This window comes from Solanum tuberosum, unplaced genomic scaffold, assembly GCF_000226075.1.
Source record: "Solanum tuberosum cultivar DM 1-3 516 R44 unplaced genomic scaffold, SolTub_3.0 scf00412, whole genome shotgun sequence".
In the NCBI taxonomy this organism is placed as follows: domain Eukaryota; kingdom Viridiplantae; phylum Streptophyta; class Magnoliopsida; order Solanales; family Solanaceae; genus Solanum; species Solanum tuberosum.
The window spans coordinates 466,907-479,762 of record NW_006239336.1 but is presented as its reverse complement, the minus strand read 5'-3'; the positions used below and the strand labels follow the sequence as shown (position 1 = coordinate 479,762).

Sequence of the window (12,856 nt, the reverse complement as noted above, 5' to 3'; positions counted from 1 at the left end):
AAAAATTTGATCAAACACCTATTTTTTTTAAAAAAAATAATACTCATTTTTTAAAGAAAATATAACACGTTTAATCTCTCAAAAACTTGGCCAAACAGATCGAGAGTGTAATCTTACTTTTTATCCTATTATTCTATATTCAAAACTTGCAAAATGCTATTTCTCCATTCGTTAGTGAGATGCAAGCAATGGCAACCTCCATATGCTCTTTGATGTCACAATAACATTATATTACCCAAAATGAATGACATCAAGTGCACTACGTAAAGATCCAAGTGAGCTTTTCCCTAATATGTCTTTCTCACTAACATGCTAATTTAAATTGGGAGCCCGACTAATTCAGATTCGTGTCGCGTAAGGTTTATTTGAGGAAAACGTTTTCTATCAAAGATTTTTTATTTATTTAAAATTTAATATGAAGACTTCTAGTTAAAAGAGCAGTAATCTCATCTGCTTCACCATATCTTTTGCTGATTACTCAAAATTATTGGTTATATTAAATTTGTATGACAGTATTTTTATTTTTTTTGAATTTGACATGGAAGATAATTTTTAAAATTGTCACATTTAAATGCATATGCCCATCCTTTGCCGAAAACCTTGAACCTCCCTAATTATTATTATCACTAGGCCAAACCATTCCCTTTTAATTAATTTCCCCTACATTGGCCTAATATATATATATATAAAGTATCATTAAATTGTAATAGTAAAAATCATTTTGGATTAAAGAATATAGGAGTATTTTTTTTTCAAGTTTAGTTCATCTACGTGTTGAGGAGTCTCACGTTAGATAATAAAAGATGAGTGGCCTTTTTATATAATTTTGGATAGTCCTCGCGACCTCATAAACTAGCTTATTTCATTTCTTTACATGATATTAGAGTAGAGCTCATCACAATTTTTGTTTACTAATGTTAGGTGCTCGTATTGAATTGCCGTTGAGTAAATAAAGAAGATTGCCTCCTTGATCAGAATTTCCTTTATTTTTGAATTTTAACTTCGGTTTAAAGCCAGAACATCTTTGTCATATTCACCAACTACACCTTTGTAATGATAGACAAACATCATATCTTGATCCATCGATAGCAGAGACCTCAAGAAAATAGAGTGAATGACATTAACAATCGTTTTACTAGCCTAACGACTTAAAGCAAAGTTGAAATCCTGATTAATTAACGACCCACCAAGCTCTAAAAATATTACATCTTTATCCATATACCACACTATTTATAGTGATTACATTAAATAGGATATTTTGTGTTTCCCAATTAACAAAGCAACAAAACAAACACACTCCAAATTCCCCACTCCGCGCCCACAACTCTCTATAAATTCCATCAATTCTCTCATTTTCACGGACCACTTTTACACCCCCAACCCCAACCAAAAATCACACTCACAATGTCACCCAAAACCAAATCGCCGGCGACGAACACCGTCGCCGTCGCCGGACTACTAATTCTCCTAATTCTACTATCGAACCACCACCATAACTGGACCGCTGCTGCTGCAACATCCTCCAGCAGCAGCAGTCCAATAAAGACGGTGGTGGTTCTGGTAATGGAGAACAGATCGTTCGACCACATGTTAGGTTGGATGAAGAAGCTGAATCCAGAAATCAACGGCGTCGACGGTTCGGAATCGAATCCGATTTCAACATCGGATCCGAAATCCCGTCGGATTTTCTTCGGAGATCAATCTCATTACGTCGATCCTGATCCTGGACATTCATTTCAAGCCATACGTGAACAGATTTTTGGATCAAATGAAAGTTCGAAAAAACCAGCACCAATGAATGGATTTGCTCAACAAGCTCTTTCAATGGATCCTAATATGCCTGATCAAGTCATGAATGGCTTCCAGCCTGAAATGGTAAGTACTCACTAGCTATGTTACTCGGACTCTTCGAAAATATAGACGGATGCTTGTCAGAGTGCATTTTTTCGGAGAATTTGATACGGTGCGGCAATATTTTTGGAAAATTTGAGCAGCATAGTCCACTACTACTCTTACTTCAATTTTTTCCGAGGGGTTAATTTAATTAATTTTGACATTGAAATTGGATTGGATAAATTTAATATTTTAAAATTCAAAGTTAGAAATTCAAAAATATGGAATACTAAATTAAAAATGTTCATTGTTAATTTTTAAAAGTATTTAGGAAAGTACAATTACGAATAATCATTTATATCCTCAAATAGTTGTAATGACTCTTTTTTGTATGGTTGTTATATGTAGTATATTGTATTGTTTTAGTAAATGACGAGGCCTGAGTTTTCATCAAAGGGGTTTCAAAAATGAAGAAGATGCATGAATTAGCTAAAATAGATCTGACATTAATTATATATATATATAAAAATTATTTAACTATATATAAATAATAGTATAATTTTTTATCGAAGAGGTTCATATGACCCTTGACCTCAAGGTGTCTCGTCCATGATTTCAATTAATACAACATTTGAATAAATTATGGTTACATAATGTCATACCTAACAAATTAAAATATGAGATAGAACTATCTTTTTAAAAAAATCTTCGTATTCCAATTTAAGAGTAATTTTTGGGTGGAATCACCAAATGCGGATAAAAAAAAATTAGAACTTTCTAAAAATTGGGTTATATATGAACACGAAAGAACATAATTTCGAATTGACGTTTGTATTATTATTATAATAATTATTATTTTTCAATTTATGGTTAATAAATATGTTGTGTATGACACTTTTAAGAATGAATTGCTACCAAATATGTACCAGACAATTGTTTTGTATTGTTTTCTATAACTAACTAAATACTTTTTCCGTTTTAGTTTTATAGTATAGTTCAAATTTCGAAAATGAAATTATTTTTATTTGACGTGAATTTGAATATGAAATCTTCAAATTAAACTCCTATTATGCATGTGCTTTTGTATGAAAGGCACGAATTGAACCCGTGATCTTCTGATCACATGATTAGGGATTACTTCAAAATTATTAGCTGATGTTGTTGTTTCAGGTGTCAGTATACAAAACACTGGTATCGGAATTTGCGGTGTTCGACCGGTGGTTTGCGTCGGTGCCGGCGTCGACTCAACCGAATCGTCTCTACGTTCACTCCGGCACATCTCACGGCGCCACCTCAAACATCGCGTCGCTGTTAGCTAAAGGTTACCCACAGAGAACGATCTTCGAGAATCTCGACGACGCCGGAGTAAATTTTGGAATCTATTATCAGAATATTCCGGCGACTCTGTTTTACCTGAATTTAAGAAAGCTTAAGTACGTCGGAAAATTCCATCCTTATGATCTCACATTCAAAAGTGATGCTAAATCAGGAAAGCTACCAGGTATGAATGCCAATTGTGAAAGTTCGTATTTTAATTTATGTGACATTTTTTTTTTGAAATGTGATTTTTGATTAATTTTTTCCGTAAAATAAAATTAAATATACTTAATTTTCAAGAAAACATAAATTTTGAATAATATTTTATTTTAAAAAAATTACTCGAAAAATTTATGATTAAACGAGGACTTCTTATTATCAGGATATGTGGTGGTGGAGCAGCGATACATGGACTCAAAATTAATTCCGGCTAACGATGATCATCCATCACATGATGTTTATCAAGGACAAATGTTCGTAAAGGAGGTGTACGAAACTCTAAGGGCAAGTCCACAGTGGAACCAAACCCTTTTCGTGATTACCTACGATGAGCACGGTGGGTTCTTCGATCACGTCCCTACACCTGTCACCGGGGTCCCTAGCCCGGATGGAATCGTAGGACCCGACCCGTTTTATTTCAAGTTCGATAGATTGGGGGTTCGAGTTCCCACTATTATGATCTCTCCTTGGATTGAAAAGGGCACAGGTACGATCACTTTGTTTTAATTTGTTTATCTGATTTTAACTTGACACGAAAATTTAAAAAATATAAATTTGTTTTCTTAAACTAATGATATATATGTGTAATACACCAAAATGTGTTTTGATCTCATATGGACTATGATTTAACTCATGTTATGTGAAAGTTGAAATTCAAGAGACATTCTTTATGAATTTGACTTTAAAAAAAAATAAAACAAACAAATTAGAACAGAGGGAGTAAAAATATAGTGTTTACTGTCTTTTCCCTTCTATAAAACCATTATTTTTTTTATACTATAAGATCATCTGTAATATAATTGGTCCTACTAAATAGAATTAATAACATGAATAATAATAAGATAACAAAATTGTGGCAAGTAAGTTAGCTCTAGTGGTTGAATATCTCTAGTCTCTACCATTGATTTCGCCCACGTTGAAGAATAAATGAGAATATTATAAATCCTCTTAATAAAATGAGGTGGGAAAAATATAATAAGACAACGACTATGCTATAATATGTTAAATTATATTGATGATAACATTTTACCTCAACTCTAATATTGAATTTTTAATTTATTTTTTATAAACAGAATATTTAATTAATTTCCACTAAAAGAAGAGATAATTAGTCAAAAAGTGCACAATCCCGCCGTATTGTTTATATGACATTTGAAGTCACTTGTTCCTATTTACATAATCCAAAATCTAATTACTTTGAAGTTATTTTTTTTCTCTTAATCATCTGATTCCGGATTAATTAATTTAAATTCGTGTTGGTAGGTTTATGTTAGTAAAAAGAGAAAAATATTAAAAATTTCTCGATTTTCAAAATTCAAAGCTGAAACTTGATTTCTTATGAAAGTGAAATAATCTTATTCATCACCTTTTTGTAATAGTGTATAGATTATATAGGAAAAAATTTTTTGGCCAGAAAATGACCAGAATGGTATTTTACCTATATTATTTTATCTTTTTGAACATTTTTAATTTTTCAACTTTAATATCTTGTAATTAAAAAAATAGAAAAAATATTAGTTTTTTTTTAAATAAAAAAATATTATACACTTTTTAAATTTCTGACCAAATTTTCTGGCCATTTAGCATTACCCGAGTATATATACTCAATATTTGGCAATAAATGAATGCTTATCTATGTGTCAACAAGTCACATTATCACTTGTTAGATAGCTCTACTTCACAAACTTTTATTAATGGTATGGGACCCCAAAAAATAAAATAAAAACTTCTATTAATGGTGTGTGAAATGCTTTTAATGAATCCAAAGTTAATTAATGTGCCCCTACATCCCACCTCTTGTGATGTTAACATGTGAAGACATAAATGAGTGAATTATTTAGGAAAAAGATGTGTGCAAAAGTAGTCATTTTCACACTAGAAAGAGGACAACATGTTGGTTTTGCCTCCACGTATCATTTTTAAAATTTTATATTTCACATCCAATCAATTTTACTAATGTCTACTCCCTCTGTCTCTAATTACTTGTTCATTTTTCTTTTTAAGTTGTTCCTAATTACTTGTCCATTTTGACAAATCAAGAAAGGACAAATTGTTTTTACCTATTATACTCTCAATTAATTATTTTGAAAAAGGTAGAACTTCTTGCAAATTTTAAGTTTTTTAATTCATCCACTTCATAATTAATAGGGGTAAAATAGTAAACTCACTATGTCAATAATTATTTTCTTAATAGGCGTATCAATTCAAAAGTAGACAAGTAATTAGAGATTGAGGAAGTATTAGTTGCTTAGTAATTTTCATTATTGTTTGTAAGAAAGAAATAGAGAGACATTAATAATCTCTTTGACTTATGTCACACATAATTAAAAGCCAACATGAATAATTTCTTTGACTTATGTCACACATAACTAAAAACCAACATAGTAATTTCTCTAAATCTTGTAACACATAAAAAACGAATACAAATAACGTTTCCCGGGTGCGAACCTGCTAATACGGGATAATTTGTGTATCAGACTAATACATAAAAAACTAACTCGAATTTCAAAATATGATAAACTATTTTATATTTTTGCAGTTGTTCATGGTCCCAATGGCTCTCCGTTTCCGACGTCGGAATATGAACATTCATCAATTCCAGCAACAGTGAAGAAGATCTTTGATTTGCCATCACCTTTTCTTACTAAAAGAGATGCATGGGCTGGCACTTTTGAACACATTCTACATATTAGAAAGGTGCCCAGAACTGATTGCCCTGGTTAGTCACACTCTTACTCGGAAAATTATATAGTCTACAGAGGTTACATGTTAGCTATTACGAGTGTACATTTAGTTTTGCACACCCTTTGTCAAATTCCCGGTTCTATGTTCTTTGTTCAACCTAACTTTGTGTACTCTCTCCACAGAGAAACTTCCAACTCCAACAAAGATAAGAAAGGGAGAAGCAAATGAAGATAAAAACATAAGTGAATTCCAGGAAGAACTAGTGCAACTCGCCGCGGTTCTAAAAGGAGATCATCTCCTAACAAGTTATCCAGAAAAGATAGGCAAAGGAATGACTGTAAGAGAAGGGAAAGCTTATATGGAAGACGCGGTTAAACGCTTCTTTGAAGCTGGATTTGCTGCCAAGAAAATTGGTGTTGATGAAGAACAAATTATACAAATGAGGCCTTCACTCACTACAAGATCATCATCTACTAATTTGCACCCTTAAGATATATGTAATCAAAATGAAATAATGTACAAATATATCATACTCAAATATGGTATTATTGAATCCATATTATGATGTAATTATATGGTTCAAAGGTGCAATATAATCGAAATTATTTGAGCTCGATCATTGGATTACTGGAAATAGTCTATGTTTGATCCATTTTCTTTGTGATCCATTCATCTGCAATTTGTTTTTCGAGGCAGGTACTTGTTAGTAAATGTTGAATCTGATTATATATCGAAATGAAATGTAAAAAGAAGGAAGTATAGCATACCTAAGTTCTTTCGCGAATCTGTTTTTCAGACAGAGGAAATGAAACATGTGAGCTTCATAGGCAGTGTCACTGGTTCTGTTGTCGAAGTACCTTCAAAGGCAACTTCATCTACCAACGATACTCAGTGATATCGTTATATCTGTGATACATCATTGCAACTGGCTTCATTGGTGACGGAGTCATGATGTTCACTATTGTTATATCTACTGCTCCTGATCCCAATGTAACGTTCTGTTGGTTCATCGTTGTTTTCCCTCATCTGTAACAAGGTCTCAACAAGCTCAGGCTCATCTTTATACAACAAACGACATCCAAACTTCTTCATTTCTCCAGAAAAAGATAACGTAATGAGCCCATAGTCATTTGGTGTTTTCCCATTTGCCTTAGATGTATTCCATAAGCTCGAAAAAGGTACCAAGAAATAATGAAGAGTAGGTTCAGTATCACATTCTGAATGGTCAGATGATTCTGTCTCACATTCCGAATAATCAGAGTATGCTACATCACGTTTTGAACCGCGGGATAAGTTTAGTTTCAAGGTCATCCACGACAGCCCATCATCACGTAACGGAATCAAGTGAGCTGTGATGTTAATTAGTTCACTAGAGTAACATACAGCAAATCCCAAGAAGTTATCCGGCACAAACCAATTTTCAGGCAAATTGACAGATACAACACTTGTATCCATTCCTTGATGGTGGAACCAACTTGGGATCTTCTTCTCGGGATGATCAATCGTAAACACTCTAATTAGTGATAAGGAATCTGAATCAGAGATGTCATGCTGCAACGAAACGATCCTCTGAGACAAGGAATGTGGAAATGAACTATTCAAATTTAGATCACACATTACACTGTCTAACATGTGAATCTCTGATTCCACTTTCATGCTTCCGATGATCTTAGGAAAACTTTCTAAACTAGAGCAACCCCATGTCCGGATACATTGAAGGGAATCGATGCACATACCTGGAAACCTCTTAAGGCGTTTACAGTTATACAAGAATAAGTGAGTGAGCTTTTCGAAAAATCCCAGGGAATGATGAACCTCTTCAAGACTCATACAATCTATCAGATGCAAAACATACAAATCAGGCATCAACATGAAGTCTGGCAACTCTTTAAGCCTCGTGCAATTTGATACGTTCAAGTATTGAAGACCACCAAGTTGAGCTATGCTACGAGGCAAATGTTCAAAGTTATTTCCATCAAGATGCAAATTTTTCAAAGAGGATAAGGATCCAATGTCTTGCGGAAGTCCTCCATCTATTAGATTGCAATGACTGAGATCCAAATCTTCCAATGAGCGTAATCCGTTGTTCACCTGAGGGAACTCTTTAAGGTTAGGACAATCTGATAGGTACAAGAGTCGAAGAGCACCAAGTTGAGCTATGCTTCGAGGCAAATACTCAAAATTATTTCCAATGAGATACAACTTTTTCAAAGAGGATAAGGATCCAATGTCTTCCGGAAGTCCTCCATCTATTAGATTGCAGTAACAAAGATCCAAATTTTCCAATGAGCGTAACCCTTCATTCACTCGAGGGAACACAAAGAACACTCCATCTTCGAGGCCTACTTCTGAAGATTGTTTTGCAAAACTCAAGAACCTAAGCTTGTTCAAACGGACGATAGAAGATGGAGGTCGTGAAATTAGAGTGTATGTGGCATCAAGCTTCTCCAAGTTTAATAAATCACCTATCTCTTCTGGCAAGCTTTCAAGTTTCGAGCAGTACGACACATCTATCTCCGCCAAGCTTTTCACCATGCAAATACTGTTCGGAAGAGATACAAGTTTTTTCATGCCTTTTAAGTTCAGCTTGGTAATGTGAGTTAGGTACTGAATAGATGATGGTAGTTCCCTTATCCCAGACCGTTCCATCTTAATCTCCAACCCCGGCTTCATTCCTCCGAGGATTTCTGGAAATGTATCTAAGCTATAGCAATCATGTAGATACAGATATTCAAGAGATTCCCCGCTAACACATGGAAACCTCTTTAGGAGTGTACAAACACACAAATATAACAAATTGAGTTTTCTTGAACATCCGAGGGAATGGTGAACCTCTTCAAGATTACTACAATATGATAGATTCAAATACTCCAAATTTGGCATCCCCGTGAAATCTGGTGTTCGCACCAGGTTTCTAGAGTAGCTGAGATCTAGCGTCGTTAGAGACGGCAAATGCTGTTTAGAACACAGAAAGTATTCTTTTCATATCTTAAAACTCACTAACATGTTAACATGTCTATCTATTAGAGAGAAATGAAAATGCAATTTAGCTAGTGTACCTTTGTTCCAGTCCATAAATGATGCAACGCCAAACTGAACCGGAGATTAAGATGAACAAGCCTTTTGGGTTCAAAATTTTCTGGCAATGACTCCCAAGGATAGTCATAAAAGGCAAGCCAACGCAAGCTGTTGGGAAGGTACTCAATGGAATCAACATGTATCTGAAAACCACCGATATATAATATCCGAAGCCTTTTCATATTCTTCATGGCTTTTTCGCTAAAGCATAGGTTTTGAATATTTTGTAGCCATATTGCTTCCATTGCTTTTGTCCCCTGATAAAAGGATTATTAGTCTACAAAGTATAACTTCGAATGTTTTGTGTAAAATCTGCATGCCAGTATAACTACTTTCACTTCTCGCAATGTCAAATTTTGTCATGTTTTGTATTGTTTATTATTGCACTTGAAGTTCTTGAAGAGCCACAACAACATACCCAGTGGGGTGAGGATAGAGTGTAGAGTGTACGCATACCTTACCACTACCTTAGAGGTAGAGAGGCTGCTTCCGATAAACTCTCAGCTCAAGAAAAGACCGTCCAAAGCAGTATAGAGAAAGCAATACGAAAATGAAGATAGTCATGAACAAATCATCCTAAATAGTAGTCATAACAAAATAAAACCATAACCGAAGTGTAAAATAAAACCATAGATAATAACCAGACCCAAAAGGGCAAAAAACTACAAAAGTAATACTACGACTAATAGTACGTCTAATAGTATAGAAGAATAAGCGAGACAACACCCAACTATCCGACTAACCTCCTACCCTAATATGTGTCCTTCATAACGTCCTATCTAAGGTTATGTTCTTAGTAAGCTAAGTTGCATCATGTCTTGTCTAATCACCTCTCCCCAATACTTCTTTGCCTACCTCTAAAGGTATAAAATTAGTTGGGACATTCTGAAGAAAGGTGTCACTTAAGAGAGATACTCTGTCAGAATACAAGTAAAGAGAGCTCAAGCAGTTCATTTATGAACAAGAAGTTGATACTATAGTAGTTCATAGAGTAAATAAGAAGTATGATGAGAAGATAATAAAATGGGTAACCCCTGGATGGAGAAGGACAACAAACTATACGAATACTGATACATGCAGGATCTCGATATTATGGAATCCTAATGTCGTTAGTTATGATTTACTTACTTTACATGATCAATTTATGAATGGGATACTTAGAAGCCAGTCCATAAACTTCAACAACATGGCAGATCATGGAACAACAATGGAAGTTGTGTGGGGCGTCAAGTTGATATATGTGAAGCATGGGTGAAAAGTGCTCAAGAAGAATGAATTCAATAACGTTGAAGCAAAAAGTGATAGAGATTAAGCAGCAACTATTGGACATTCAGAACCAAATGAGGGATGGTAATCACCATAACACGGTGAGAGCTGAGAAGGAGCTTAGAACATAGTTCGAAAAAAGGGCTATAATTGCAGAAAGTATAGCAAGACAGAAATCAAAGGTCCAATGGCTTAAACTTGGAGACTCTAACTCTGGTTTTTTCTTTGCTGGTATGAAAAATAGGATTTCTTAGAATCTATGTTTGCTCGGACTCTTCAAAAATGTCATCGGGTGAGTGTCGGATCCTTCAAAAGTAGTGCATTTTTGGAGGATCTGACATGAGTGCAGCAACAGTTTTGGAGAGTCCGAGCAACTTAGCTCAGAATACTATTCAGGTCTTACTGGATACAGATGGTCACACTAGACTAATTTGTGGCTTAATAACATAAGATAAACAAATTTTGAATGAAAACTGGAAATATAATAGTATTGCTTTGTTTAGTCTACTTACTGTATCGTTGACCATCACTTCTTCAAAATCTTCATTGTCCCATAATCTGCTAGCTTCTCCCGAATATTTTTGCATTTTCACCACATATTTACCCATCTCTTGTATCAAGTCATGCATTTGAATCGTATTATCTTCAGAAATGAACATGAGAGATTTGTCAATTAGGACACGCAACCCGATATTTGCTCCAGAATAACAGCTCTCAAGAATTTGCATGATGTGATCTTTTGCTGTCCCTCGAAAGAAACATGCTATATCTAGAAATATATCTTGTTGTATGGTCTCCAGTCTATCATAGCTAATTCTAAGCTTCTCAACGATTTCCGAATTGGAGTTATTTTTCATTTCCTCTATAGCACTTCTCCACTCAGTTATGTCCCTCTTATGTAAGAAAGAACCCCACACTTTCAGGGCTAAAGGAAGGCCTTTAGCATGACGTACAACCTCCAACGAAAGCTTCTCAAAACGTTCATCGGGAACTTCTTCTTTGAAAGCATATTGATTGAACAATTTAATAGCGTGACAGTCAACTAGTGTAGACACTTCATATACTACATCATTCTTCCCAATCAAATGCTTATCTCTAGTTGTTGCAATAATTCGACTTCCGTCACCAAACCAACTAGGATTCCCTGCTAGGTAATCCAAATGGTCTCTGTGATCTATGTCATCAAGCACAACTAAAACCTTCTTAAAAGGAAGTCTACGAGCTATCATGTGCTTTCCGTCCTCCTTATTATTCACGTAATTATCTTTTTCCCTTAACAGCTCCGAGAGAAGGATATTTTGCAAAGAATGCATTCCACATTTGTTTTCTTTAATATCCTCAATGAAACAAGAACCTTCAAACTGATACGAGAGTGTGTCAAAAATTGCCCTTGCTATTGTCGTTTTACCAATCCCCCCCATGCCCCAGATCCCCACAATACGAACATCATTGATTTCAAGCTTTAGTTGGGATTTCACTTCCTCTAAATGAATGTTTATTCCCACAACATCTCGCAAATAAGATACTGAAGTCTTGCATAATTTGGACGAAACTTGGTTAACAATTAGTTGAATATTCTCTGATTCAACCCTACATAAATAAGAAGATTAATTGTAGATAAGAATAAGAAATTCAAGTATTATAAGTATTTCATATTATATATAAGTGAGCATAAAGATGATACACTCGAACTAATTTGTATATGACTCGTAGGATGTGTGTGTCTACTTATACACACCTAAAGTCAGTTGAGGCCAAGTTAAAGAGCACGTTTATTTATTATGTCAATTTTATTGTACTCACCCTTGGCGGATGTCATGTCCTTTCAGATCTGCTGCCTCACATAGAGCAGTTCTCCATCTTTTCACCTTCTGCATTCCTTCAACATCATCCTTAAACTGCAATTCATGTTTGGCAAAAGCTTCTGCATAACTCTCACTTTGGTATCGAACATGTGATGGATCCACATCATGGAAAACCGGTATGACTGTTTTTCCATTTTCATCTTTGTAGCATTCCATGATTTGCACTAGTTCATTCAAGCACCACCTTGATGTAGCATAATTCTTTGAGAAAACTACAAGGGCAACTTGAGACTCCTTAATAGCTTTCAAGAGTTCTTCTGAGATAGAATCGCCGTGCTCTAGCCTTTTATCATCTTGAAAGGTCAATATTCCCTTGTATTTCAAACCTTGGTACAAGTGACTCGTAAAGGTTTTACGAGTATCTTTACCTCTAAAACTTAAAAACACATCATACTTCCATCGAGGAGAGTATTGTGAATTACTCACAAAAGAAGAAGAAGAAGAAGATGCCATGGATTTAGTAAATTTGTTGAAATTTGAGCTGATGAACAAAGAATTGTACAGTTATGTTATGTGCTTTTAAAAGAACTAAATTATTGGTACTGAACCAGTCAACTGATACATTTTATATTTTTTATTTGTGCAGATGGAAA

General features: G+C 34.5%; 2 protein-coding genes across 2 annotated transcripts; one reads left to right on the top strand and one right to left on the bottom strand.

Annotated features, from left to right (window-relative positions):
• The first annotated feature begins 1,271 nt into the window (after nt 1-1,271).
• Nucleotides 1,272-6,670, top strand: LOC102580356 (non-specific phospholipase C2). Its single transcript, XM_006362694.2, has 5 exons — nt 1,272-1,875; nt 3,004-3,334; nt 3,533-3,856; nt 5,909-6,088; nt 6,237-6,670. Exons 1-5 carry the CDS (start codon nt 1,405-1,407, stop codon nt 6,542-6,544), a joined length of 1,614 nt encoding a protein of 537 aa, XP_006362756.1. The 5' UTR covers nt 1,272-1,404; the 3' UTR covers nt 6,545-6,670.
• LOC102579831 (TMV resistance protein N) lies at nt 6,521-12,796 on the bottom strand. Its single transcript, XM_006362692.2, has 5 exons — nt 12,202-12,796; nt 10,911-11,988; nt 9,114-9,389; nt 6,822-9,009; nt 6,521-6,727 (listed from the first exon to the last, which is right to left on the bottom strand). Exons 1-4 carry the CDS (start codon nt 12,714-12,716, stop codon nt 6,955-6,957), a joined length of 3,924 nt encoding a protein of 1,307 aa, XP_006362754.1. The 5' UTR covers nt 12,717-12,796; the 3' UTR covers nt 6,521-6,727; nt 6,822-6,954.
• Between the last annotated feature and the right edge of the window lie 60 nt (nt 12,797-12,856).